Below are 23,593 nucleotides of genomic sequence, written 5' to 3' on the forward strand. Positions count from 1 at the left end.
TGTGCTCAGAAATTGCTTCTGGCTTGGGAGACCAGATGGGACACCGGGGGATCCAACCACAGTCTGTCCTAGGTCAGCCGCGTGCAAGCAAACGCCCTACTGCTGCACCACAGCTCCAGCCCCTCGGTACCCTATTTAATAGCTTTCTTAACTTTTTGAATGTCAAAAAGTATTGAAAACTTAAGGTAATTGAAAAATCTGTTCCTTTTCAAAGTTCTTTCTCTTCAATATTTCAGCATTCCTGTTCTGAAAGCCCTGTTCTGAAAGTGATAGCTCACTATCTTACAGATCAGATAACTGCAGTATCAAGTACAGCCATAAGAATGGCTGTTGATGTCAGATAGCTTTTCTTTGCTCCTCTGTTCACTTGTGGTGACTTTGCTATGGATCTCAGTTATTCATTGTGTAATGGTTGCTAATGAGTTTGATAACAACAACCATAACATGGGAAAATTGCCAGTTCCATCTGGACACTACATGCAAAACATTAAGCACAGCATGTAGTAGGACAAGTATCATAAGCTCAAGTTATACTAGTTAAAAAATCTCATCTACAGAAGAATGAATTATGTAGATTTCCATTTTACATAAAGCAGTATTTGTTTTCATAAAACTGTGACATTTGAGTCACATCCTGACCCCATAAATTACCTTTCTTGCTTCCTTAAGCATTCTCATTCTCTCATATATGTACTTCACATAAATGCTAATGTTTACTTGAAATTTCAGACAAATATCATACCTCAGATTGTATAAATGTGAAAAGTCTACTGCATGCTCAGATATTAATGATGCTTCATATGAGTAGCGGATGTTGGTGCAAATCTTTTTCTACCAAATGTATTACTTGACTTAGAATATAAAATTTTACAAGTGGTTATAATTGCCAAGTTAATGATGGCATAAATGTTTGTGTACTGACTAAATCAATTGATTTACGGAGAGGCTTAGTAACCTGGATTACTTAGTTTATGGGACTCAACTTTCGGTGACTAATCTTTCAGAAAGTAAGTTCTTTCCTTTAGTTGCGATAAAGGTTTGTGCTTAACATGAAACAGCCATATTTCTGAAAGTAGACTGGCTCTTTTTAGGAAGGGTGAAGGCCTTCTGAAAGCTTTCTAGAATCCACTTCTAAAAAAACAATCATGAACAAGATGAACATCTGGAGGTCCTTATTACCAGGACACCAACCCCGGATAGAGTCAAAGAACCCAAGGTGTGTGTGGGGGGGAGGTGGAGGAGGGAGAACGTGGAGACCTAGAAATGGACAAAAATTGCAAACCTACCGTGACAAAGACAGAGGCCAGGAGCAAGCCCACAGAATAAATCAGTCCCCTGCTGTTCAGCCGGATCTGTAAGAAAGGATGAAAGAGAGGCTTCTGTGAAGTTCAAAGCACTCAATCAAGTGAATGTCAATTGCTTCATATCTCTCTTCCAGCATGGAAACAAAAGAATGGCTCTGCAGCTTGCTGTAGGGAAATTCTTCCCCAGCCACTCTGGGGACTTCTTGTCTTGTTTACTCTCAGTCCAACAGCGACTTCATATTGCCAATGCCAGCCCATCCCTGACATTTTCTTTTTCTTTCTTTTTTGTTTTTGGGTCACACCCGGCAGTGCTCAGGGGTTACTCCTGGCTCTGTGCTCAGAAATTGCTCTTGGCAGGCACGGGGACCATATAGGATACTGGGATTCAAACCAATGTCCTTCTGTGTCTAAGGCAAACGTTCTATCGCTTTGCTATCTCTCCGGCCCACTGCTGTCTCTCCAGCCCCCTACATTTTCTTATTAACTTGAACTCCAAGTTGAAATTTAAATATGGTTGAAAGGAGCAATATATTGAGCAAGTATTAATGACTTCCTGTCTCTTTATTTGGGACAGTGTTCCTAAGTGATACTTGGGAGTCTAGGGAGCCCACCAACTGGACCAATGACTCATGCAAGGACCAGAAGATATAAAGTTTATCAGGCTCTGCAGTGCCAGGGATTATCCAGAAACTCTAGTAGTACTGGAAGCTTCCAGGGCCACACACGTCTATGCTGGGGGAACATGTGTTGCCGGAAACTGAACCTTAATTGGGAGCATGCTAGGCATGTACCCTAGTCTCTATATTCTCTTTTGGCCCATAAATTTGTATCTCTTTTACATTGAAATATAGGGGACATTATTCTTAATTTGTGGGAGAGAGATGTTTTTTGTTGTTGTTTTGATTTGGGGGCCACACCCAGCGGCACTCAGGGGTTATTCCTGGCTCTGCATTCAAAAATCGATCCTGGCAGGGGCCAGAGAGATAGAGATATAGCATGGAGGTATGGCATTTGCCTTGCATGCAAGAAGGACAGTGGTTCGAATCCCGGCATCCCATATGGTCCCCGTGCCTGCTAGGAGTGATTTCTGAGCACTGCCGGGTGTGACCCCAAATCCAAAATAAATTGCTCCTGGCAGGCTCAGGGACTGTATGAGATGCTGGGAATCAAACTGAGGGCTGTGCTTACCACGATGCTATTGCTCCAGCCCCATGAGGGTTGCTTTTTGCTGAACAAGCAGAGGAAAGAGTTAACTTTCTGTTTTTGATATTCATAAAAGAATTTTGTTTTGTTTGTTTTTCACAGCAATACCATGGAGTTAGCAGCCAAACACTAAGGAAAGTTCCTAGCAAAACAATGTTTGGAATTCCAAAAGGAGAGGGCTGTCCAATAGAACAAACTGCTCTTCATCTGTGTTCTACCATGTAGAAGGCATTTAGGCACATGTGCTGCTGAGCACTTAAAATGTGGTTTATGCAACTAAGTGATCAGATTTTAATTTTATCATTAATTAAATAAAACATATATTAAAAATCCACACAGGAGGGGCTGGATTGATAGCATGGAGGTAGGGCGTTGGCCTTGCATGCAGAAGATCAGTGGTTCGAATCCTAGCATCCCATATGTCCCCCACCTGCAAGGAGCAACTTCTGAGCATAGAGCACTGTGTGACCCAAAACCAACAACAATAACAACAACAACAACAACAACAAAATTTCACACAGGACTTTGGCTTGCTATATTGGGCAAACAGGTTGAGAATAGTAGGGGGCTGAGGTGATTAATAAAAATCATAGTTTCTTTCATGGAGAAATTATGGGAAAAGATGCCTCTTTTGCTTGGATAGAGGCCATGGAATTAGCCTCCTGAAAGAAGGTTCATCACTTTTGTGTTTTTTTGGGGGGGCACACACACACACACACACACACACACACACACACACACACACACGGTTGTACCCAGGGCTTACTCCTGGCTCTGCACTCAGGGATCACTCCTGTCAGATTCAAGGGGCCATTGTATGCAAAGATTAAACCCATGTCAGAATGTGTGTGAGGCCAGTGCTTTTTCCATCGTGCTATTTCTCTGAAACCCAAGAGGGATTTTGCCTAAAAGCAGTGGGATTCACAGAGTGCTCTGGGAAAATGAAGAACAGTGTCATTTGGGGCCTTATTAGAAATTCAGAATCTGGGCCTGAATGATAGCGCAGCAGTAGGGCATTTGCCTTGTACGGGACCAACCTTGGAGGGACATGGGTTCAATCCTGGGGACGGGACCAACCTGGGAGGGACATGGGTTCAATCCCAGCATTCCGTAAGGTCCCCCGAGCCTGCCAGGAGCTATTTCTGAGCACAGAGCCAGGAGTAACCTCTGAGCCTCACCAGATGTGGCCCAGAAACCCCAACTTCCCATCCCCTCCAAAAAAGTGAAATTCAGAATCACGTGCTTCACCAGACTTTCCGAGTTTGAAACTCTATTGTCAGAGAACATCAATCTGCATTTTCACAAACCTTCTGGGTGTTTCTAAATCACAAGAAAGCTTGAGAAAGGCTGATTAACTTAGAGAAAAATACAAGAACTATATCCACTGCTTCTCTCCGGGGCTAGGACTTCAACAGTCATTTTTAACATTTCTCTTGAAAAAATTTTTTTTTGTATTCGATTTGAAATCTTCCCTCTTTCACTTGAATTGCTTGGAGTCTAAGGTTCCCCATATGTACAGAAATAAAGAGATTGATCATTTTCATTACAGAAATAAGTAGTGATTTAAATAGCCAATCTGTTTGGACCCCTGCAGGAATCTTGCGGGGTAAAAAAGGATCTGTCTCACAAACCAATGTTCTATTAAGGAAAAATGGGCTAGCTTCTCTTCCCTGCTGCAGAATCAGTGGGTTCCAAATAGAAATTTATCCTCAATCATCAAAAGCCTCATAAGAATAAAGGATTCAAATATTATTTGAGAAATTAAAGCCATGAGTTGTCCTGGTTGAGTCAGTGCAAAAAAAAAATAATAATAAAGGAAGATTGGGCCAGAGCAATAGTACAACAGGTAGGACATTTGTCCTGGATGTGGCCAAATTAGGCTCACTTCCTGGAATCTCATATGGTAACTTGGGCACTGCCAGGAGTGATTCCTGAGCAAAGAGCCAGGAGTATGCTCTGAGTACCACCAGGTGTGGTCCCCAAACAAAAAATCCCCAAACAAAAATGGGGATTGGCCTCATCCTAGTTCACTTTAACTTCTTGTTGACCCTCTGGGTATGGATAGAGGTTCCTCCTTTAGGCTTTGGGTTGGCTAAAACCCAGGAGACTATCACAAATGAACTATATTAAAATCTATTCTCCCATGCTAACTCTAGGATAACCTACATGTATTTTGGTTAGAGAGAGGGATGCTTTCTTTCTTTTCTTATTTATTTATTTATTTATTTATTTATTTATTTATTTATTTATTTATTTATTTATTGGCTACACTTTGATAGTGCTCAGGGGTTACTCCTGAAAAAAAAAAGAAAGAAAAAGAAAAGAAAAAAATAAATCCTCCAAGGCATGCAATGTTTTAAAGGGGGGAACGCCTAGCTCTCCCTACCATATAGGGAGAAGGAGAAAGGAAAGTGTGAAGGGAAAGGGGAGAAAGAAAGGCGAGAAATATAATGGGGATTAAGCATTAAGGGAACACAATTTATGGAATGATAGACCCAAACATCCAAATCACAGAGTCAACCACACTGAAGTCAAGACCCAAACTTTAACAACCAATCTTAAAAAGGTGCCTTTAAGGGCCTGGAGAGATAGCACAGCGGCATTTGTCTTGCAAGCAGCTGATCCAGGACCAAAGGTGGTTGGTTTGAATCCCGGTGTCCCATATGGTCCCCCGTGCCTGCCAGGAGCTATTTTTGAGCAGACAGCCAGGAGTAACCCCTGAGCATCACCGGGTGTGGCCCAATAAAAGAAGATAAAAAGTAAAAAAAAAAAAAAAAAGGTGCCTTTAAGATGGCAACCTGGGAGATAAGGTGGGGGATGAGAGAGAACATTGATGGAGAGAGATACTGGTGGTGGGCTTGGGAACATTGATGGAGGGAAGTTGGCTCTAGCAGTGGGATTGGTGCTGGAACCATTGCATTGTATGCCTAGGACTCAACTATGAATAACTTTGTAAATCACAGTGCTTTAATAATATAAAAAATTTTTTCAAAGTTTCTCTTAAAGTTTCCTGGCACTGCAAAAAAAAAACACAAACAAAAAACAAAAACAAAACAAAACAAAAAAACCTTATGGTGTGGTAATGATCATGTAAGAAGCCAGTAGTTGTTCCCATGACAGCATGCTTCAAGGGCAGAGAAACCCTGAATCTGTTAGGCCAAGGAATTCCCTTTCTTACTTCCCCAATACTTACTGTGCCTATGAAAAAAAAGGGGGGGGGCACAAAACCTTGCCATACCAGCACTCCTTACTTTTTTTCCTTTTTCCTTTTTTTCCCCTTTCTTTTTCACTCTTGGGGATATTGCTTTTTGTTTGTTTGTTTTTTGTCTTTTTTTTTTTTTTTTTTTTTGGTTTCTGGGCCACACCTGGAGGTGCTCAGGGTTACTCCTGGCTGTCTGCTCAGAAATAGCTCCCGGCAGGCACGACGGACCATATGGGACGCCGGCATTCGAACCAACCACCTTTGGTCCTGGCAAATGCCACTGTGCTATCTCTCCAGGACCAACTTGAATCATCTTGTTCTGCCTCATTATTGAGGGGAAAAATAAAAATGAACGGTACCAGGACCAAACAGCTGTATGAACATTGAGTGGAATTAAAAGGTGTTCAGACTTGAACACCAAACCTAAAGCCAACAACAGAATTGATACCCTATCTACAACGAGCTATACACAGAGGGGAATAATTACACTAGCACTGGGGAGGAGGGACAGGGGAGAGAGAGATGGGACACATGCTGGGAAAAGGGGGTGGAGGGAGGACAACCCTGGTGGGAGGAATGGCCCCGATTCATTGTCATTATGTACCTTGAATATTACTGAGAAAGATTTGTTACTCACTTTTTGGTCACAATAAAAATTATTATGAAAAAAAAGAAAAGAGTTCCTCTTTGCAGAGTAGTAGCAGAGGATAGGGTGCTTGCCTTGCATCTTGTTCATCTGAGTTTGAGTCCTGGAACCCCATATATCTTCTAAGCGAATCCGGAGTGACTCTGACTACAGTCATAAATAAGCACTGCCAGGTATGGCCCCCTTCTCAAAGTAATATCCTCTTTAGCTCTTAATTTTTTTCCTTTTTCCCAGTTTTATTTGGACTTAATTACATTTAACAGTGTGTGCCTTTAAGCTATATAACACACTGATCTGATATATATATACACATATACTGTGAAATGATTCTCATGGTCTCTTTAGCTAATACCTTCATGACTCCACGTAATGACTTTTTATTCCTAGTCAGAATGAAATTACTTCTTAAGTTTCACTCATTTACAACTATGATATCATACAGTATCAACTATTCACCATAATGCACATTAGATCTCCGGAATATGTTCATAGTATTATAGAAAGTTTGCACCTTTTATTTAAGCTATCATTAAGCTATCACTTTTCAACAAGGCACATTTTCTTTTAAGATTGGGGTCAATGCATTTCCAGTCTAGTTCACCTTTTGAGCTTTAGAGTTCAATACTTATCAGTAACAAGAATTGAATAAAAAGTCAAGAGATCAGGAATGTAAAGCTCCAAGCAGGGAAATTCTCTTTTCTTAAACCTCTAAAAATGAAGTATGTTCAACCAAAACTTTTAAGCTTTTCTATTACTATATTCACATAAATTCTCAAGGAATACTGCTGAAACTCTAAAGACGAAAGAAAAGCTTTTGTGGGAGTTCTGAAACATTTCTAGTCTTCAATCTCTGAATTTCCTTTTTTTCCCTCTTTCCATTAATGGAATTTGTGGTCTCAGAACTTTCATTGATTCTTGACTCTCTGGTCCTGGACATCCACAGTGTTGTGCATCTTGTTTTTAATAAATAGCTTGCCTAACTTGGAAACAATATTCTCACTTTCAAATATGCATTCAGTCTTATTCTTGAGTGTATGTCTTACTTAAATAAATGGTTCACTCTGCTTTTGTTACTCTGACATTCTGAAGCAAAGTCAAGAACCTAGTGTCAGTAGTAAGACTAACAGTTTTAGCCCTGTCCAGTCTTTTTCCTGTATCAGCTACACATATTGTATATTTAAGTGTGTAAAGTGTGTATCTACTGGTGATTCTAAATGTGTGTATGGGCAAATGTGTGGATGTATGAATACACATGCAATTACATGAGTACATTGGAGAAGTGAGAAAGTGGCAGACCCAGAGTAGAGAGCTGAATGAGAAGAATGGCCAGGGGGATGTTACCTAACATAATATTTTTTGTTGTTGTAAGCAACATAATCTGAGGGTACAATATCTTTTTTAAAATTGTGGCACAATTTTCATATAGTAAAATGCATTCATTTTAAGTGTACTATTGGATAAGTTTTGGCAAGTACATGTAACTGTACAATGATTCTTAATGAGAATATAAAACATTTTTATCATTCCGATGTAGTTAATTTGGTAAGGGACCCCTTGGCAATGAGTTTTGGGAATAAAAACAAGATGTGATCTGAAAGTAATTTCTCTAGAACCAGCTCAAAAGGCACAAAGACTGGGCCCCCTTTGCAGAATGAAGTTCTGATAAGAGTTTGAAAGGCACCAGCTCAAACACAAAAGATGCCCTTTGGAGAAGAGATGCTTCAGCAGAAGCAATCATGCTGACTGAAGTTTATAGGAGAGAAACTGATAACGAACAATCACCCTCATATGTGGTATATAAAGTAATATAGTAAAGAAACAAATACTCAAAGACAGAAACTGAGAACTGGTCTTTAATAGGAACATATCACTGTAGGGAGGTTAGTCTGAAAAGATTGAATGGATATAAATAGCTGAATGTAAAGTCCTTGGCTAACATCCTAGCAACAAGTGGATGGATATCTAAGTGCATAGAATGCTCCAAGTCAGAACAACTTGGAGAAGACCTGCTTTGCAAAAGGAAGAGGTGCGCCCTCTGTTGTTTCCCTCTTTGCCTTCTGGTGAACATTCCACTTTGAGGGTTTCCAGCATTCCAAGTAGGGGGTGTCATTCTTTTCTTTTATATTATGGGGCTCTCTATACGCTCTCATTTTTACCTAAAAATATTTATTTTGCTGTACAGAAGTTCTTTTCTGTGAGAAGAAACAACTACCCTTGGAAAGTGGGGGGAGTTCTGGACTTTACTATGTTGTGCTGGAGCTAGTGCAGATATTTATGAGCACTTATTTCCACGGGCTTTTTGCTTGTGATATGGTGGTGGGCTAAGCAAGAGGGCCATGGTATTTTCTCTATTGAGCCTCACTCTCCATGGCTTCCTACTAACCCCACTGGCAACAACCCCAAGCCATCTCCTGGATGACTATAAAACTAACTCAACCCCATCAAAACAAATTTTCTAGGTGTCAGCTAAATCAGAGATAGTGCCTACCTGGCTCATCCACATTTTTTGTTTGTTTACTTTTTATGGAGGGGGCACATCTGTAGTACTCAGGATTTTACTCCTGGATTTGTGCTAAGGCATCACTCTAGGAATTACTGGGACAACACATAATGCTCAGGATTGAGCTGAAGTTGGCCAAACATAAAAAGAAGAATGAACTCCCTGGACTACCTCCCTAACCTCTTGAAATATTTGACTAGGCAGTACTGATCTAAGCCAGGGTTTCTTAATTTCCATTCCTGACTGTGGACCCCACAGACCTTGTTTTCTCCCTGTGGCTCCCTTGTCCTACTGTTTTCTTCTTAGTTTCCTGTCTTGACACCCCTTTCTCCATCTTAAGTGATTTTTTTTTTTTTTTTGGTTTTTGGGCCACACCCGGTGATACTCAGGGGTTACTCCTGGCTATATGCTCAGAAATTGCTCCTGGTTAGGGGGACCATATGGGACGCCAGGATAGAACCAGGTCCGTCCTGAATCTGCCACATGCAAGGCAAATGCTCAATGGCTGTGCTATCGCTCAGTCTTCCCCATCTTAAGTGATTTTTACTTGTACACCCCCACCACCACCACCACACACACACCTCCTTGGAGCCCTGGAGGCCCACAGGTGGATAAGTGGGCCTCTGACCTCTGGTGGAGAAACAATTGCTTTTTTGCTCGCTGCTTCACAGAGTCAAGACCCATTAAGTGCAGATGCAGAAATCTCCATGAATATGCTTCTGTGAGAGATTGTAAGGCACAACTGGATTGTTCAATCTTGACATTTAACTTTGGATTTATTCTTGCCTTGAAAATATGCATTTTCATTCTCCAATTCCCTCTTGGCATTTTTTTTTTTTTTTTGCTGAGGAAACAGGCTGACTGACTGGTTCCAAAGTCAACAAGAATTTAACCCATGATGCATATATATTGTTTAGTACAGACACACGCAGACCCATTCATGTTAGTTTTATGCTCACACTTGGGTCATAAAGTAGGCCCCTTCATTCTGGGTTTCACACACACACCCCCCCCCCCCCCCGCCCTAAAGATTATACAGTACCCATATTACTGTTTAAAATCTCTTGAGGTCTTGAGGTCAAGCTCCACCCATCTAGTGAATTCTTTTAGGGAAAATAAGAAGCTTGTGGATTTTTCCTAATTCATTTGTAACTTGGAACACATGTTTTATGTCACTATGTATTTATTCTTTGGGTAATTTGAACACTTGTTTGGCTGTAACTTCCAAATGGATGTGTCTAGTATTGACTTTACATTGAAAAAATATCACTGGGTGGAAACCTTGTTCCTGGAACAACAAAACAAGGTAAGAAAGTGAGCAAAACTATGAAAAGGAGTAACTTATTTTTCTATTTTTTTTAATGAAATCATTGTGAGATACACAGTGACAAAGTTGCTGAGGTTGAATTTCAGTTACATAAAGCTCCAACATCCATCCTTTCACCTGGGAATAATACTCTTTGGGCCACAAAATCATAATGCAGAAAAGGCACCTGTACTCCTATGTTCATTGCATTACAATAGCCAGAATCTTCAAACAAACCAAAAGCCTGAGAACAGATGAGTGGATAAAGAAATTATAGTGTATCTACACCATAGAATATTATGCAGCTGTTAGGAAAAATAGTCACAAAATTTGCTTATACATTGATGAATATGGAACATATTTTGCTGAGTGAAATTAATCAGAGGGAAGAGACAAACAGAATGATCACACTCTTATATGGGGTATAAAAATAGTGAATGACCCCAATATTTACTGTGCCTGTGCAGGAGAGAAAAAAAGGGCAAAAAAGCACAAAACATTTTTTATTTATTTATTTATTTATTTTATTTACCTATCTACTTTTTGTCGATTTCTTTGTTTTGGTGTGGTTATAGAAGTTGTTGTCTCCATTTATATTTATTTTTTAATTTATTTTTATTTTTTCTTATTTTATTTTGTTTCTTTATGTGCTCTGCCATGTCTTTTATCTCAAGACCATGGCTTTTTTGTGGTGCTTATCTTTATTGTTGGAGTGCTCACTGGATATTTTATTTGACACTTCTTTTTGTACTGTTGCGATATTTCACCTTCTTTTTCCCCTTCGTCTCTCAAACAGATGATGAGAGCCTCTAGGATTCTGCCCATTTTTTGTGTATTTGATTTTTACTCCAGTTTATTACTTTTCTCTTCTTCAAACAAAAGCACATAACTTGAACAATCTAGTCCTGCCTCCCAGTTAGAGAGGGAAATAAGGGAGGTACCAAGACCAAATAGGTGTAAGACTACTAAGTAGTAAGCTAGGTACAGAGGGGACCACATATTCTAGCAGCCCCGGGGTGAGGGAGGAGGATATGGGAGGTACGTCGAGAACGGAGGTGTAGGGAGGACAAATCGGTGATGGGAATCCCCCTGATTTTATGTAAATATGTACCTAAAATATTATTGTCAACAATAGTAAGCCACTATGATAAAAATAAAAATTATATTAAAAAAAGAATAGAGAAATCAAGGAGTAGAAGAAACATGAGTCTTGATGATAGATGACACCTCATTTGAGGTTTCTTTAATATAAAAAGCTGAATCTTAATAGCTATATCAAGTGTCCCTCCCCTCTACTATCCAATAAATAAATAAAAAGATTAGAAAAAAATAGTATAATAAAACCAGTTCTCTTGGGTGCTGGAACTATGATGCCACTTAGTGGCTTCTCTATCTTTTCTGGTTTCATTTCTGATTTAGTGAATTAAATATACAGACTATGTCCTTCCCTCATCCACAAGCATTTTTTTGTTTTTGTTTGTTTGTTTTGGGGGGCACATCTAGTGATGTCCCAGAGTTACTCCTAAATCTATACTACTCAGGAAGCAATGATAGTGGATTCAAGGGACCACATGGGATACTGGATATTGAACCCAGGTTGGCTGTGTATAAGGCTACTGTGTGTAAGTACTACCTGCTATACTATTGCTCCAGCTGCTCACCCACAAACATTTTGGTGGAACCTCCCAATAGCTACACCACTAGTTGTGCTTTTTCCTGAACATTACAAAGTACAAAGTTATCCTCTGTCAATAGCTCCCAGACATGAATGTTATAAGAACCTCAAGTCTCCTACACTTCAGATGGGCTAATATGTTTCTCAGAGCTCTGCTCACCCAGAGACTTAGCTCTAATTCTACCTGGTATAACTGGCTTGCAAATAAGTGTCAGCTGTCTCACCTTCCCAGTTTACATGTTGAGTCTCCTACTGGACCTTCCTGTACCTGCCAAGTAAATTATCCCAGAAAGGGATGGTTTCTGGGAACTCTCCACTCTGATATACCAATTTTTACCATGGCAACTCATCTGAACCCTTCTACAGAAAACCTGAAAAGATCCTGCCTTTTTCAGATAGCACCCTATTTTTTCTGACACCCAAAATATTATGGTAGAGATTCACTTCAAGGAGGACACTGAGTTGTGTTCCTGTAGATTCCAGATCTGACAGAATTCTTCTCCAAGAAGAATTCATTATGATGTTATCAAATTCTTCCCATATCACCTGTCCAGGCCCATAGGAATAATGTCACAATGGTTCTGGTAGTGGCATTCTGGTAATTTCCTCTTTTGGAAGGGTTTGGGCCACACCACTTGGTGCTCAGAGGTTGCTGTGCTCACTGGCTCATCACTCATGATTGCCTCATCACTGGCTCTGTGTTGCTTGGGGGACCATTCAAGATGCCAGGTATTAAATCTGAGACAGATGCCCTACCTGCTGTGCTATTGATCTGGCCCTGACCCCCATGGAAAACTGAAAATGTGGCCTCTCTGAAGAACTGAAGATGGGATTTTTTGGGGGTCATACTCAGTGATGCTCAGGGATTACTCCTGGCTATGCCCTCAGAAATCTCTCCTGGCTTGGGGGACCATATGGGGACTCCAGAGATCAAACCCAGGTCCATTCTGGGTTAGCTGCAAGCAAGGCAAGCACCCTACAGCTGTGATATCATACTGGCCCCTGAAGATGGGTTCTTGAAGAACTTGAATTCTTTTCTCTTGTATAGTGGCCCCCTGTCCAGGAGTATGGGTTTTGGGTTTTTCAGAAAGAGGGTAAAACAATTCTGATAGTAGGACAGAATCTAGATATTGAGAGCCTGGAATGCTTATTTTGAAAGAAGAGACCCAGGTACTCAAAGACTTAGTACTTAGTCATCTCACACAGAACTTCAGTGGGTGCCAAGGGACACTGACTCCTGCCACAGAGAATTAGGGAAGACATATAAGTTAGAAAATACAATCCCACATGATTCTAGGAATGTAAATATGACTGAGACCAGCCTTCCTGAGATTAATATTGGCGTCAAAGCTGGCCTAAGTGAAAGGACCTTGGAGGAGAATTTTGTTCAATTTGGCATTTCACCTATAAAATTTTCTTCTGCTTCCACTTTCTTCTGATTCTACCTCTTTGATGATAAATCCACATTCTACATCAATGAATGTTTATGCTCCTTCCCTGACATCAGAATATTGTTCTTTTTTTTTTTTTTTTTTTGGTTTTTGGGTCACACCCGGCGGTGCTCAGGGGTTATTCCTGGCTGTCTGCTCAGAAATAGCTCCTGGCCGGCACAGGGGACCATATGGGACACCGGGATTTGAACCAACCACCTTTGGTCCTGGATTGGCTGCTTGCAAGGCAAACGCCACTGTGTTATCTCTCCGGGCCCATCAGAATATTGTTCTACTTCTCTTCTCCATCTTTATTTACTTGTTAAAAAACATGATTTAAAAACCTCTTAATGCACCTACAATTACAGTGCCAGTAATAAAAACAGGGTCAGCAGCACATAAAGTCATGCAACTTACTTCTTATACTGTATTTTAGTGGGTTTGTTTTGGTTTGGAGGCCACACTCAGCTTAATCCTGGCTTTGCGTTCAGGAATTAGTCCTGGCAGCTCTTGGGAGACTCATTGTATTATCTCTTCATTCCACTCCTGTATTATCTATCCTTCCCTCAAAAAGGATCTCAAAAGGTATAGTTAATCAGGACATTACCTTCCTAAAATAGTTGCTGAGAACAATCCAAACTTCTGATCAACGCAATCCAAGCATTGGCCAACACATTCTGTATGTTTTGGTACTTGACTTGTTCTAACTCCTCACTCTATTAGTGGATACTTCGAAGCTGATGGTAAATCAACCGCTAAGACCTCCTTACTTTTTTCCTGAGATTCCCTTCATTTACCTTCCAAGGTATCCAGCTTTTTTCTAGTGTTATAATTAGAGTGAATAGCTAGTCTCAGTTCTTGTCTGTGGGAGACTCATATGGAAACTACTTTCTAAAGAAAGAGTTAATTTCTTGTCTTTGGAATTGGTTATATAATATGCTTTGGACAATAGGATATAGTGTTTATCGCAAGGATAGATTTGGATTTTTTTCTGTGATTGACAAGGCCCTTCTTATTTCTGCCTTTTATCATGAGAAGAGCATGTCACTGGAAGTCACTGAACTAAAAAGGATGACTGACAAATGGGATAGACTCAACTGAAACTTGGAGCTGATCAAGTCTAGATATGCTGGCTTGACTGTCAATTTGCAGATACATAAATTAAAAATATATAAGCATAGTGGCTGGAGAGTTAGTATAGTGGGTAGTAGTATTGTCCTAGTGCCTATCCATGTTTTATTCCTGGCACCCTATATGGTCTTTAAGCCCATTAAGAGTGATCTCTGAGCACAGAGCCAGGAGTAAGGCCTGAACACTCTCAGGTGTGGCCCCCAACCCAATATATATGTATAAACATATATTACTAAATTCTGGAGTGATTTATTATACAGCATTACAATGGCAGAGCCAACTGATATTACTCTACATTTTCTCTTTTCTAAAAATATCTCATAACTGAGCTACTTCCTTAAGTCCCCACAAAATAATAATAATCTTATTCCTAAAAGTTTTTTTTTTAATACTTTCATGTCCTTCTCTCTATTACAAGGCTTATAGTGTCCTTTACATTGGTCTGGTCTCCTGTCTCTAGCTATATTCCTACCACTCATCCTCTACTTCCCTATTTTCCAGTCACAAAAGCTGTGCTTGGGTCCTGATGTGTAGGTTTTTCTCTTACCTTGTTATGTAAGCTTTTTCTAATGCTTGAGCAAATCCTTTTTACCCTCTCTACTTGCTTGACTTCTGATAATTTAAGAGTTAGTGTCACTTTGCCAAAAGCATCCCAGATGCCCAAAATCTGTCACACAGCACACATATCCTGTACAAAAAAACCTCTAGAAGACCACACACCACAATCTGGGAATTGCTTGTGCAGCTGTCTCCTTCCAGAGGCTATAGCCCCAGGAGCACAGGATTTGTGTCTATCTTGCTTGCTGTAGCGTCTTCAGTGATGGCATCAATCTAGCACACACTCAATCAAAGTTTGATTATAGAAAAAATGAATTGAGCAGAAGTTATGGGGAAAAATCTTTGCAATCACCTCAGAACTTTTAGAGGAGATGGGGACATGAGAAAAAGACAGACTTCCTTATTCCTTCACTGCTTTCTACATTTGTGTTGCATATCTAAGCCTGAGCTTAGGAATCTGGGGTTTGCCCTTGATTCTTGATTTTCTTGCTTTTAGAGTCTGTGGAACAGAACTCATCACCAGAACAGGACCAAAAATGCTCAATTTCCAAATTTTAACTTTTAGAAATATGTCTTATTTGGGGCACTTAGGTAGATTCTGAGCGAGTTGACTTCTGGGCAAGCCACAAGTGCTAAGAAATGTCAACATCTGTAAAACTGGAGTCATTTCTTGCTGTCAAATGCCTGGACTTAATACCATGTACAAAACAGATGTCTCCATGGTAATTATCCAGTACTTATGACTTGGAAATCCCATTTCAGTCAGGCTAGAGAAATTACTTCAGAACTGTCAGCAGGTCTTTTGTGAGGGCAAAGAGGCCATTAAACCTACACACACACACACACACACACACTGCTTAGTTCTGATAGCACAAATTGCAGAAAGATGTCATGGGGTTGCTGCCATCCTAAATGAAAAGAAGACACCCCCAAGAGTAATTTAAGAAATAAAATCTCCTGGGGAAAAGCTGGAGAAAAAAAAACAAAATGCATGAGGCAAATAAGCTCCAAGTTTCCTGCTCCATAAATATGGATTATTAACCTAAGCAATTTCTGCATTTTAGTATGAGGTTACTTAGTGAAGCACCCAAAGTGTGTCTGGATATAAGACTGAACACTGGTGAGCACACTAAAAGCCCTAAAGGAATACAGAGACTATAATAGTAGGCTATTCTCATGGAAAGATTCACAATGAGTTTCCCAATCCTTAAATCAAAATGCCACCATCCTTCTGCATGCAAGGTAAATACCCTACCTCCATGCTATCTCTCTGACCCAAGAATCATGTATCTCCTTCACCCAGCGGTGCTCAGGGGTTACTCCTGGCTGTCTGCTCAGAAATAGCTCCTGGCAGGCACGGGGGACCATATGGGACACCGGGATTTGAACCAACCACCTTTGGTCCTGGATCGGCTGCTTGCAAGGCAAACGCTGCTGTGCTATATCTCTGGGCCCATGTATCTTCTTCTTCTTTTTTTTTTTTTTTTTTTTTTTTTTGTGATTTTTGGGTCACACCCGGCAGTGCTCAGGGATTATTTCTGGCTCCAGGCTCAGAAATTGCTCCTGGCAGGCACAGGGGACCATATGGGGCGCCGGGATTCGAACCGATGACCTCCTGCATGAAAAGCAAACGCCTTACCTCCATGCTATCTCTCCGGCCCCCCCATGTATCTTCTTAAAAATGAATTAGGCCTGCCTATTCCTTCCCTCTGCTTAATCATGTGACATGATTCACTCACGCATCCATACATTCATGGAGAAGATTATCTTCATTTGCAATTGAGGAAATAAAATCCATTTACCTATTAAACAAGTTCATTATCCTACTATATCCAATCTTGTAACAGATGCAGTATACAGGACTAATATGAAGCAGGCAAGGCTCAGTGGTCCTCAAACTATGGCCAGCGGGCCACATATTGTATTTGTATCTGTTTTGTTTCTTCATTGCAAAATAAGATATAGGCAGTGTGCAAAGAATTCGTTCATAAGTTTTGTTTTTACTATAGTCAGACCCTCCAATGATTTGAGGGACAGTGAACTGACCCCCTGTTTAAAAAGTTTGAGGACCTCTGTGAGTGACTCTAGCAGCAGAGATGGTGTGGGGCATCAACTGCCAAAGTGGGAAAGAGAAGGGGCAACAGGGATGTAGGAAAAGGGCATGCTGTGGCGGGATCTTTGTGGTATGCGAATCTATAATGATGGACGGTGTGATTCTGAACAGGAGCTGCACATGGTAGAAACAGAGGGGACAGGCCTTGGGTAATAGTTGAGGCTTTCTGTTTATTGGGTGTCTTCTCTTGTTGAATATCCTCTCAATGAAAGAGCTCAAATGGAGTCAAATAAGTAAAAAGAAGTGATTCCAAATTTGCTGGGTTTTGAGAAGGGGTGGGGGTGTTTATTATTTGGTCTGTCCTTTGGAAGATCTGGCTCTGCCACTTGCCTATCTTTACACTTTAGTTCTGATTCAGGAAATAACATCCCCTTTAGTGATGATGATCACTACTTATCACAGACAGAATTCTAGAATTCATAGCCCTTAACTGAAATACAATCATGTGCTTTCTCATATCTCCTGAATTATGAACATTTATGCAAAATAAATCAGAGTATTTTGCATTTTTTTTTGGGCCACACCCTGTGATGCTCAGGGGTTACTTCTGGCTATGCGCTCAGAAGTTGCTCCTGGCTTCTTGGGGGACCATATGGGACACCGGGGGATCGAACCGCGGTCCGTCCTAGGCTAGCGCAGGCAAGGCAGGCACCTTACCTCCAGCGCCACCGCCCGGCCCCAATATTTTGCATTTTTTGTTTTTGTTTATGGACCACACCTGGTGGTGTTCAGGAGTCATTGTGGGTAGTGCTTAGAGGACCCTATGTGGTACGAGGAATTGAAGCAGTTGGCTGCTTGCAAAGCAAATGCCTTAGTCCTTTTATTATTTCTCTAAAAATTCCTCTACATTTTTGTTTGTTTGGTTGTAAGGCCATACTTGGCAGGATTTAGGGCTTACTCCTGGCTCTGTGATCATGGATCACTTCTGGTTGGCTCAGGAAACCACAGGGGATATTGAGAATGGAATACAGTGGGGCCGGAGAGATAGCATGGAGGTAAAGCGTTTGCCTTTCATGCAGGAGGTCATCGGTTCGAATCCCGGCGTCCCATATGGTCCCCCGTGCCTGCCAGGAGCAATTTCTGAGCCTGGAGCCAGGAATAACCCCTGAGCACTGCCTGGTGTGACCCAAAAACCAAAAAAAAAAAAAAAAAAAAAAAAAAAGAGAATGGAATACAGGTAGGCTGGCTGCTTACAAGGCAAATACTCTACCCATTGAACTGTGGCTCTGGCCCCTTCCTTGGCATTTAAAAACAAAAAAGAAATATCCTTTTCTGTATGTAGTGATGAAGCAACTGTATATTCACACACCACAGGAGAAAATTGGGTTCTCAGTCACACTATCCTCTTCAAGAAGAAACTTGACCTCCACTGGATATTTGTAACTCTAGAGTGAAGTACAGAGATCTCTGACACTCATTACAGACATAGTAACATAGTAACACTCGATGAAAATGTAAGGTGACATCTTTTTGTAGGCTTCCCAACTAGTCTCTCCCTAGATCACTCTCCTATGCATTAGTCCATTGACCTAAAACCAGCAGGGAGGAGCTTCCTCTCTTGCATTTCCTCTTCCCTTCAAGAATAAAAATGATGTGTTCAGCTTTATCTTTATATTTACTGCGGTGGAAAGATGTGTTCCTTATATCATTTTAGAATGGCGAGAGTGACTCAATTCTACCATCAACAAATGGAAACTATGAACTTGGTTCAAACATCTAGTAGAGTCTGATTTTTTTACTGCATGCCATTAACCAGATTGGTACCTAAAAAGGGTATGCTTTTAAGGCAATGGACATTAAAGACAACATTTATGTTTGAATCTTGATCCTCTAAAGAGTGTTGAGAAGAATGTTCAATAGAGAGAGAAGGAAGATATTGGCATAGCTAATATATCATTGAGGGGGGTGATGGCACCCTCTTGTAATGGTAATTGGACGGGGGACAGCCCCTTGGACACGTCACTTGGATATGTCCCCTGTATCAGACATCTGTCCATGTAGTTAAGGAAAAACCTGGCAGTTAGTGGAGAAGGAGAGCCCAGGGTGAATACCAGAGTAGAGCCTGTCTGCCCACTGGGAGCCAGAAGCCCAGGTCCCCCCGCCTGGCCAAACCAGGGCCTGAGATAAAGCATTTGCAAGAGGTTGCTTGCTCCACCTTTATCCCTCTCTCATTTTTTTCTCTCTCAACCCCTCCCCCCTTGCCGCCCCATGATGGCAGATCTCAGGCGATGAAGCCTGGAGATAAAATGTTTGCTTTTATTTTCTTTTTGGGCCACCCCTGGTGATGCTCAAAGTTACTCCTGGCTATGTGCTCAGAAATTGCTTCTGGCTTGGGGGACCATATGGGATGCTGGGGGACCGAACCTTGGTCCGTCCTAGGTCCTAGGTTGCATACAAGGCAAACGCCCTACTGCTTATGCCATCACTAGAGCCCCTGGAAATAAAATGGAACATTGTTACAACCCCTCTCTTTCTCCTCTCTCTCTCTCCCGGATTTCTTCAACTGTGGTCCAGGTAGATACATTATGGCTTCCCTGGGTGGGCTTCTCCTTGCCCCTTACCCTAGAAGCTGGCTCCTGGCCCTTGCAGAAGGGAAGACCAATATCATTAGAAAGTTATTTATGGCAGACAACAGACAACATGCCCAGTTGAGTTGGAACCTCAGGCCTGATACCCATTTTCCAGCTAGGAAGACTTCAGAATTGATTTCATTGGTAGGATAAGTTCTGTTTTTTTAAATTTTTATTTAATTTTTATAAACCTTCTATGACTATGCCATGTAATCTCATAAGATATGAAAACCAATCATGATGGATAGTGGAAAAGTTTATAAACTTATTTCTGCCTACCACCCTCCCTCATGGAGTCTCTATGTATGTTCATAGATTGATTATCTAGGATAGTAAGAGTGCATTAAGAATATTAAGTTTGGGGCCGGAGAGATAGCATGGAAGTAAGGTTGTTTGCCAGTCATGTTGAAGGAAGGTGGTTTGAATCCCGGCATCCCATATAGTCCCCCAAGCCTGCCAGGAGCGATTTCTGAGCGTAGTGCCAAGAGTAACCCCTGAGCGCTGCCAAGCATGACCCAAAAACCAAAAATAAATAAATAAATAAATAAATAAATAAATAAAAATTAAGTGTTTTACATTTGCTGGAGCTGAAGCGGTGGCTCAAGCTGTAAGGCATCTGCCTTGCTGGTGCTAGTCTAGAACAGACCGAGTTTCGTCCCATATGGTCCCCAAGCACGGAGCGATTTCTGAGCCCATAGCCAGGAGTAACCCCCAAGTGTCACAGGGTGTGGCCCAAAAAAACAACAAAAAAAAGTTTTTTACATTTGCTTTATACCCGCTTTTCAGCACCAGAGAAGACAAAATGCATTTGCAATTTATACAGGTCTGCATTAGACTTCGTTTTAAATACAATTGGGTGATAAAAATTGGATGGGGAACTGAAGAGATGGCTTAAGGAACTGGAGTATATGCTTTGCATGGAAGAGCCCCTGGTTGGATCTTGGGTATTGCATGATCCCCAGCATCTGCCAGGAGTATACCCTTAGCATTGCACTGGGAGAAGCCCCAAGTAACATGGGAAGTGGTTCCAAAACAAAAACAATTAGGTGGGGAAATGAAACAACTAAGTAACAAAGCAGATGGAGTCTTGATTAATTTAACAAAGTCATTACCAGTGCTCCAAGCTGCATTTGCATAGAAGCCAGGGGCTCTAGGGTACCAAAAAAGATGAGACAGCTTGGACTACAAACTTCCCTCAGGATCATGAAAGGCCATTTTTGGTGAAAGCTAATGCAAGTGCAATAAATGATCTAATCATAGATTCCATTACTTTCGACATAGTTTTCATGGCTCCAAGATAAATGCTATGAGAAACTGACCCTTGTGGGAGCTTCCACATAGTAACAGGAAAATCTTATGCAATAGAAATAAACTCATTAGCAGTATTAGGAGCAGGCAAATTTTGGCATAACCGCTCTCCTGTTTTCTTCACTTTCTGTATGGCGCTTGGAGTATGGCTCCAAAACGGCTAGAAATACAGTGGAGTAAATCCCAACCCTCGAGTTTCTGCTTGAACAGTTCATGGAATTTGGCAGAATTCATCTGCAGTGGAATTTGAGTAACTTCAGGGGTTGTTTATAACATGGTAGTCTATATCATCGTGACAAGTTGGAAAAGATCCCTGATGTCTATAAAAACTTCGTATGTCCCTTATCTGCAAATCTACCTGAAGCAATAATTAGCTCAACCTTAAGCAATAGCATAAATGCCATCATTACATCAGTATCTGAGAGTGTCCAGGCCCCTGTAAAAGATCTTTTTTTTTCGGGGGGGGTCACATCCAGAAGTGCTCAGGGGTTACTCCTGGCTCTACGCTCAGAAATCACCCCCGGCAGTCTCGGGGGACCATATAGGATGCTGGGATTTGAACCAGCGACCTTCTGATTGCAAGGCAAATGCCATACCTCCATGCTATCTCTCCAGCCTCCTCTGTAAAAGATCTTTATGTTGTGTTCTTCATTTAAGAATAAAAATAGGGGACTGATTCCAGATGGTGCAGGAGCAGGACCTGGATGAGCTATTGGACAAGGTCGAATCCAAGTTCTGCCATACCAACTTGCTGAGGCTGGGCCTGGCCTCAGAGGTGCAAAGGCAGCAGCACCGACAGCTGCCACACACCACCCCCTACCCCCCCCCCCCCCCCGCAAGCCGAGACGAAGGACACGAGCAGGTTCATGGATGGCGGGACGGGGTGAGCGGTTCTGGCCTGGCCTCTCCTGTGTCCGTCTGCGCCTCCCTCCCAGAGCTATGTCGTCTGCATCCGTGGGGGTCTGTACCTCCCCGGAATGAGCTCTAGCCACCACCTTAGTTTTCCAGCCCATTCTCTCCAGCCCCCCACAGAGCCCTCCTTGGGCCCCTGGGTGCATATGCCTTAATAGGCAGAATGTGGGTTCTGGGTGGGAACTGAAAAGGAAGAGATCAACAGAAACTATTAACCAAGAAGATGATCTTGACATACTCATTAATGAAATATTTGAAGAAACCAACTTTGAAGAAACTTTTGTAAGTTAAGTGTTATAGGTATGTTATTTGTGATTTCAAAATCTGCCAAGAATAGTCTGAAACTTGTGAATGTACCAGCCTTCGATCCTTGAGAAATTATATTTTTAATATATGGTCCCACTTAATGCTGTAAAAGAAATAAAACATTAGAAACCCCCTTTTCCAAAATAAAAATGGGCCGGAAAGATAGAACAGTGGTAGGGCATTTGCCTTGCACACAGACGATTTGGGACTGACCCAGGTCTATCTAGGTTCTATCTCCTGCATCCCATATGGTCCCTGAGCCTGTCAGGGAGTGATTTTTGAGTGCAGAATCGATAACCCCTGAGTTTGTTTGGCCCTCAAACAAACACATACAAATATTTTGTATAAAAAACAAATACACTAGAGTAGGCATTGCCAAATTGGAGCTCATGGGCCAATTTTATTCTTCAATTTCACTACCTGTTTTTAATATAGCCAGGGGTCTCAAACTCGTGGCCTGTGGGCTGCAAACGACCCTTGTACAACATTTTGTGGCCCTGCCCTAGAGGAATCTTTTTTTTGTTTTGTTTTGTTTTAGTCGTTTGGGTCATACCCCCCAATGTTCAAGGCTTACTACTGACTTCAAGGATCACCCCGACTTTGCCTCCTGCATCCCCCCAAGTAAATTGAGTTTGAGACCCCTGAAATAGACAATGAGGTAAAAAATTTATTGATCTGTTAAATGGTTGAAAAAAGTTTAAAGAATCATAATAGGTCATGACTTGTAAAAGTCATGAAACAAAATGCAGTCTCTAGAAAAATGTTGCATTGAAACAACATGCTCATTCATTTCACACATAGGAATATTTCAAGCTGCAACAGCAGAGTGATGTAGTTGAGCCAGGGATCACAAAATCAAAAGTACTTACCAATCTAAAGTACTTTGTTTCCCTTTCAATATTGTTCTTTCCATACCTCCATTGCCCTGGACTGTCACAGTGATTGTGGCTACTGAGAACTGGATTGGAAAAATAATTATGGAGAAAAGACACTTACATAGGATCCATAATCCACAGCTAGAGTCTGCAGCGCCCATGGGAGACCCAGACCGATAAGGATGTCAAATACATTGCTCCCAATGGAGTTGGAAACTGCCATGTCTCCCATGCCTGAAAGAACAAGAAGTCATTTGAATGAGGGAGATAATCTCATAAGGAGAGTAAAGAAGCCATTGAGAGATTCTCCTCATCTTCTCTCTGATGGCCAGAGAGCATATGTATTGGTTCTATCCCAGATCAATGCTGTAGAATGGCCCTAATTGTAAAACAATAGGACAGTACAAATTGGGGATGGGGTGGAAAAGGATGGAATAGAATGAGATAGGATAAGACAGGATGAGATGAACATTCAGGGGCAGATAGGTTAGAATAGAATATAATCTACAATCTTTTTTCCTTTATTTTGTTTTGTTTTTTTGGGGCCACACCTG

General features: G+C 41.3%; 1 protein-coding gene across 1 annotated transcript in view; it reads right to left on the reverse strand.

The window, feature by feature from the left end:
• Positions 1–23,593, reverse strand: part of SLC24A3 (solute carrier family 24 member 3) — a 536,687-nt gene that overhangs the window by 7,483 nt on the left and 505,611 nt on the right. The window contains exons 15-16 of the mRNA XM_049774331.1: positions 23,161–23,273; positions 1,287–1,352 (exon numbers count right to left, since the gene is read on the reverse strand). Of these exons, the coding sequence (XP_049630288.1) occupies positions 1,287–1,352; positions 23,161–23,273 (179 nt within the window). The remainder of the gene's footprint in view (positions 1–1,286; positions 1,353–23,160; positions 23,274–23,593) is intronic.

This window comes from Suncus etruscus, chromosome 6, assembly GCF_024139225.1.
Source record: "Suncus etruscus isolate mSunEtr1 chromosome 6, mSunEtr1.pri.cur, whole genome shotgun sequence".
Lineage (NCBI taxonomy): Eukaryota > Metazoa > Chordata > Mammalia > Eulipotyphla > Soricidae > Suncus > Suncus etruscus.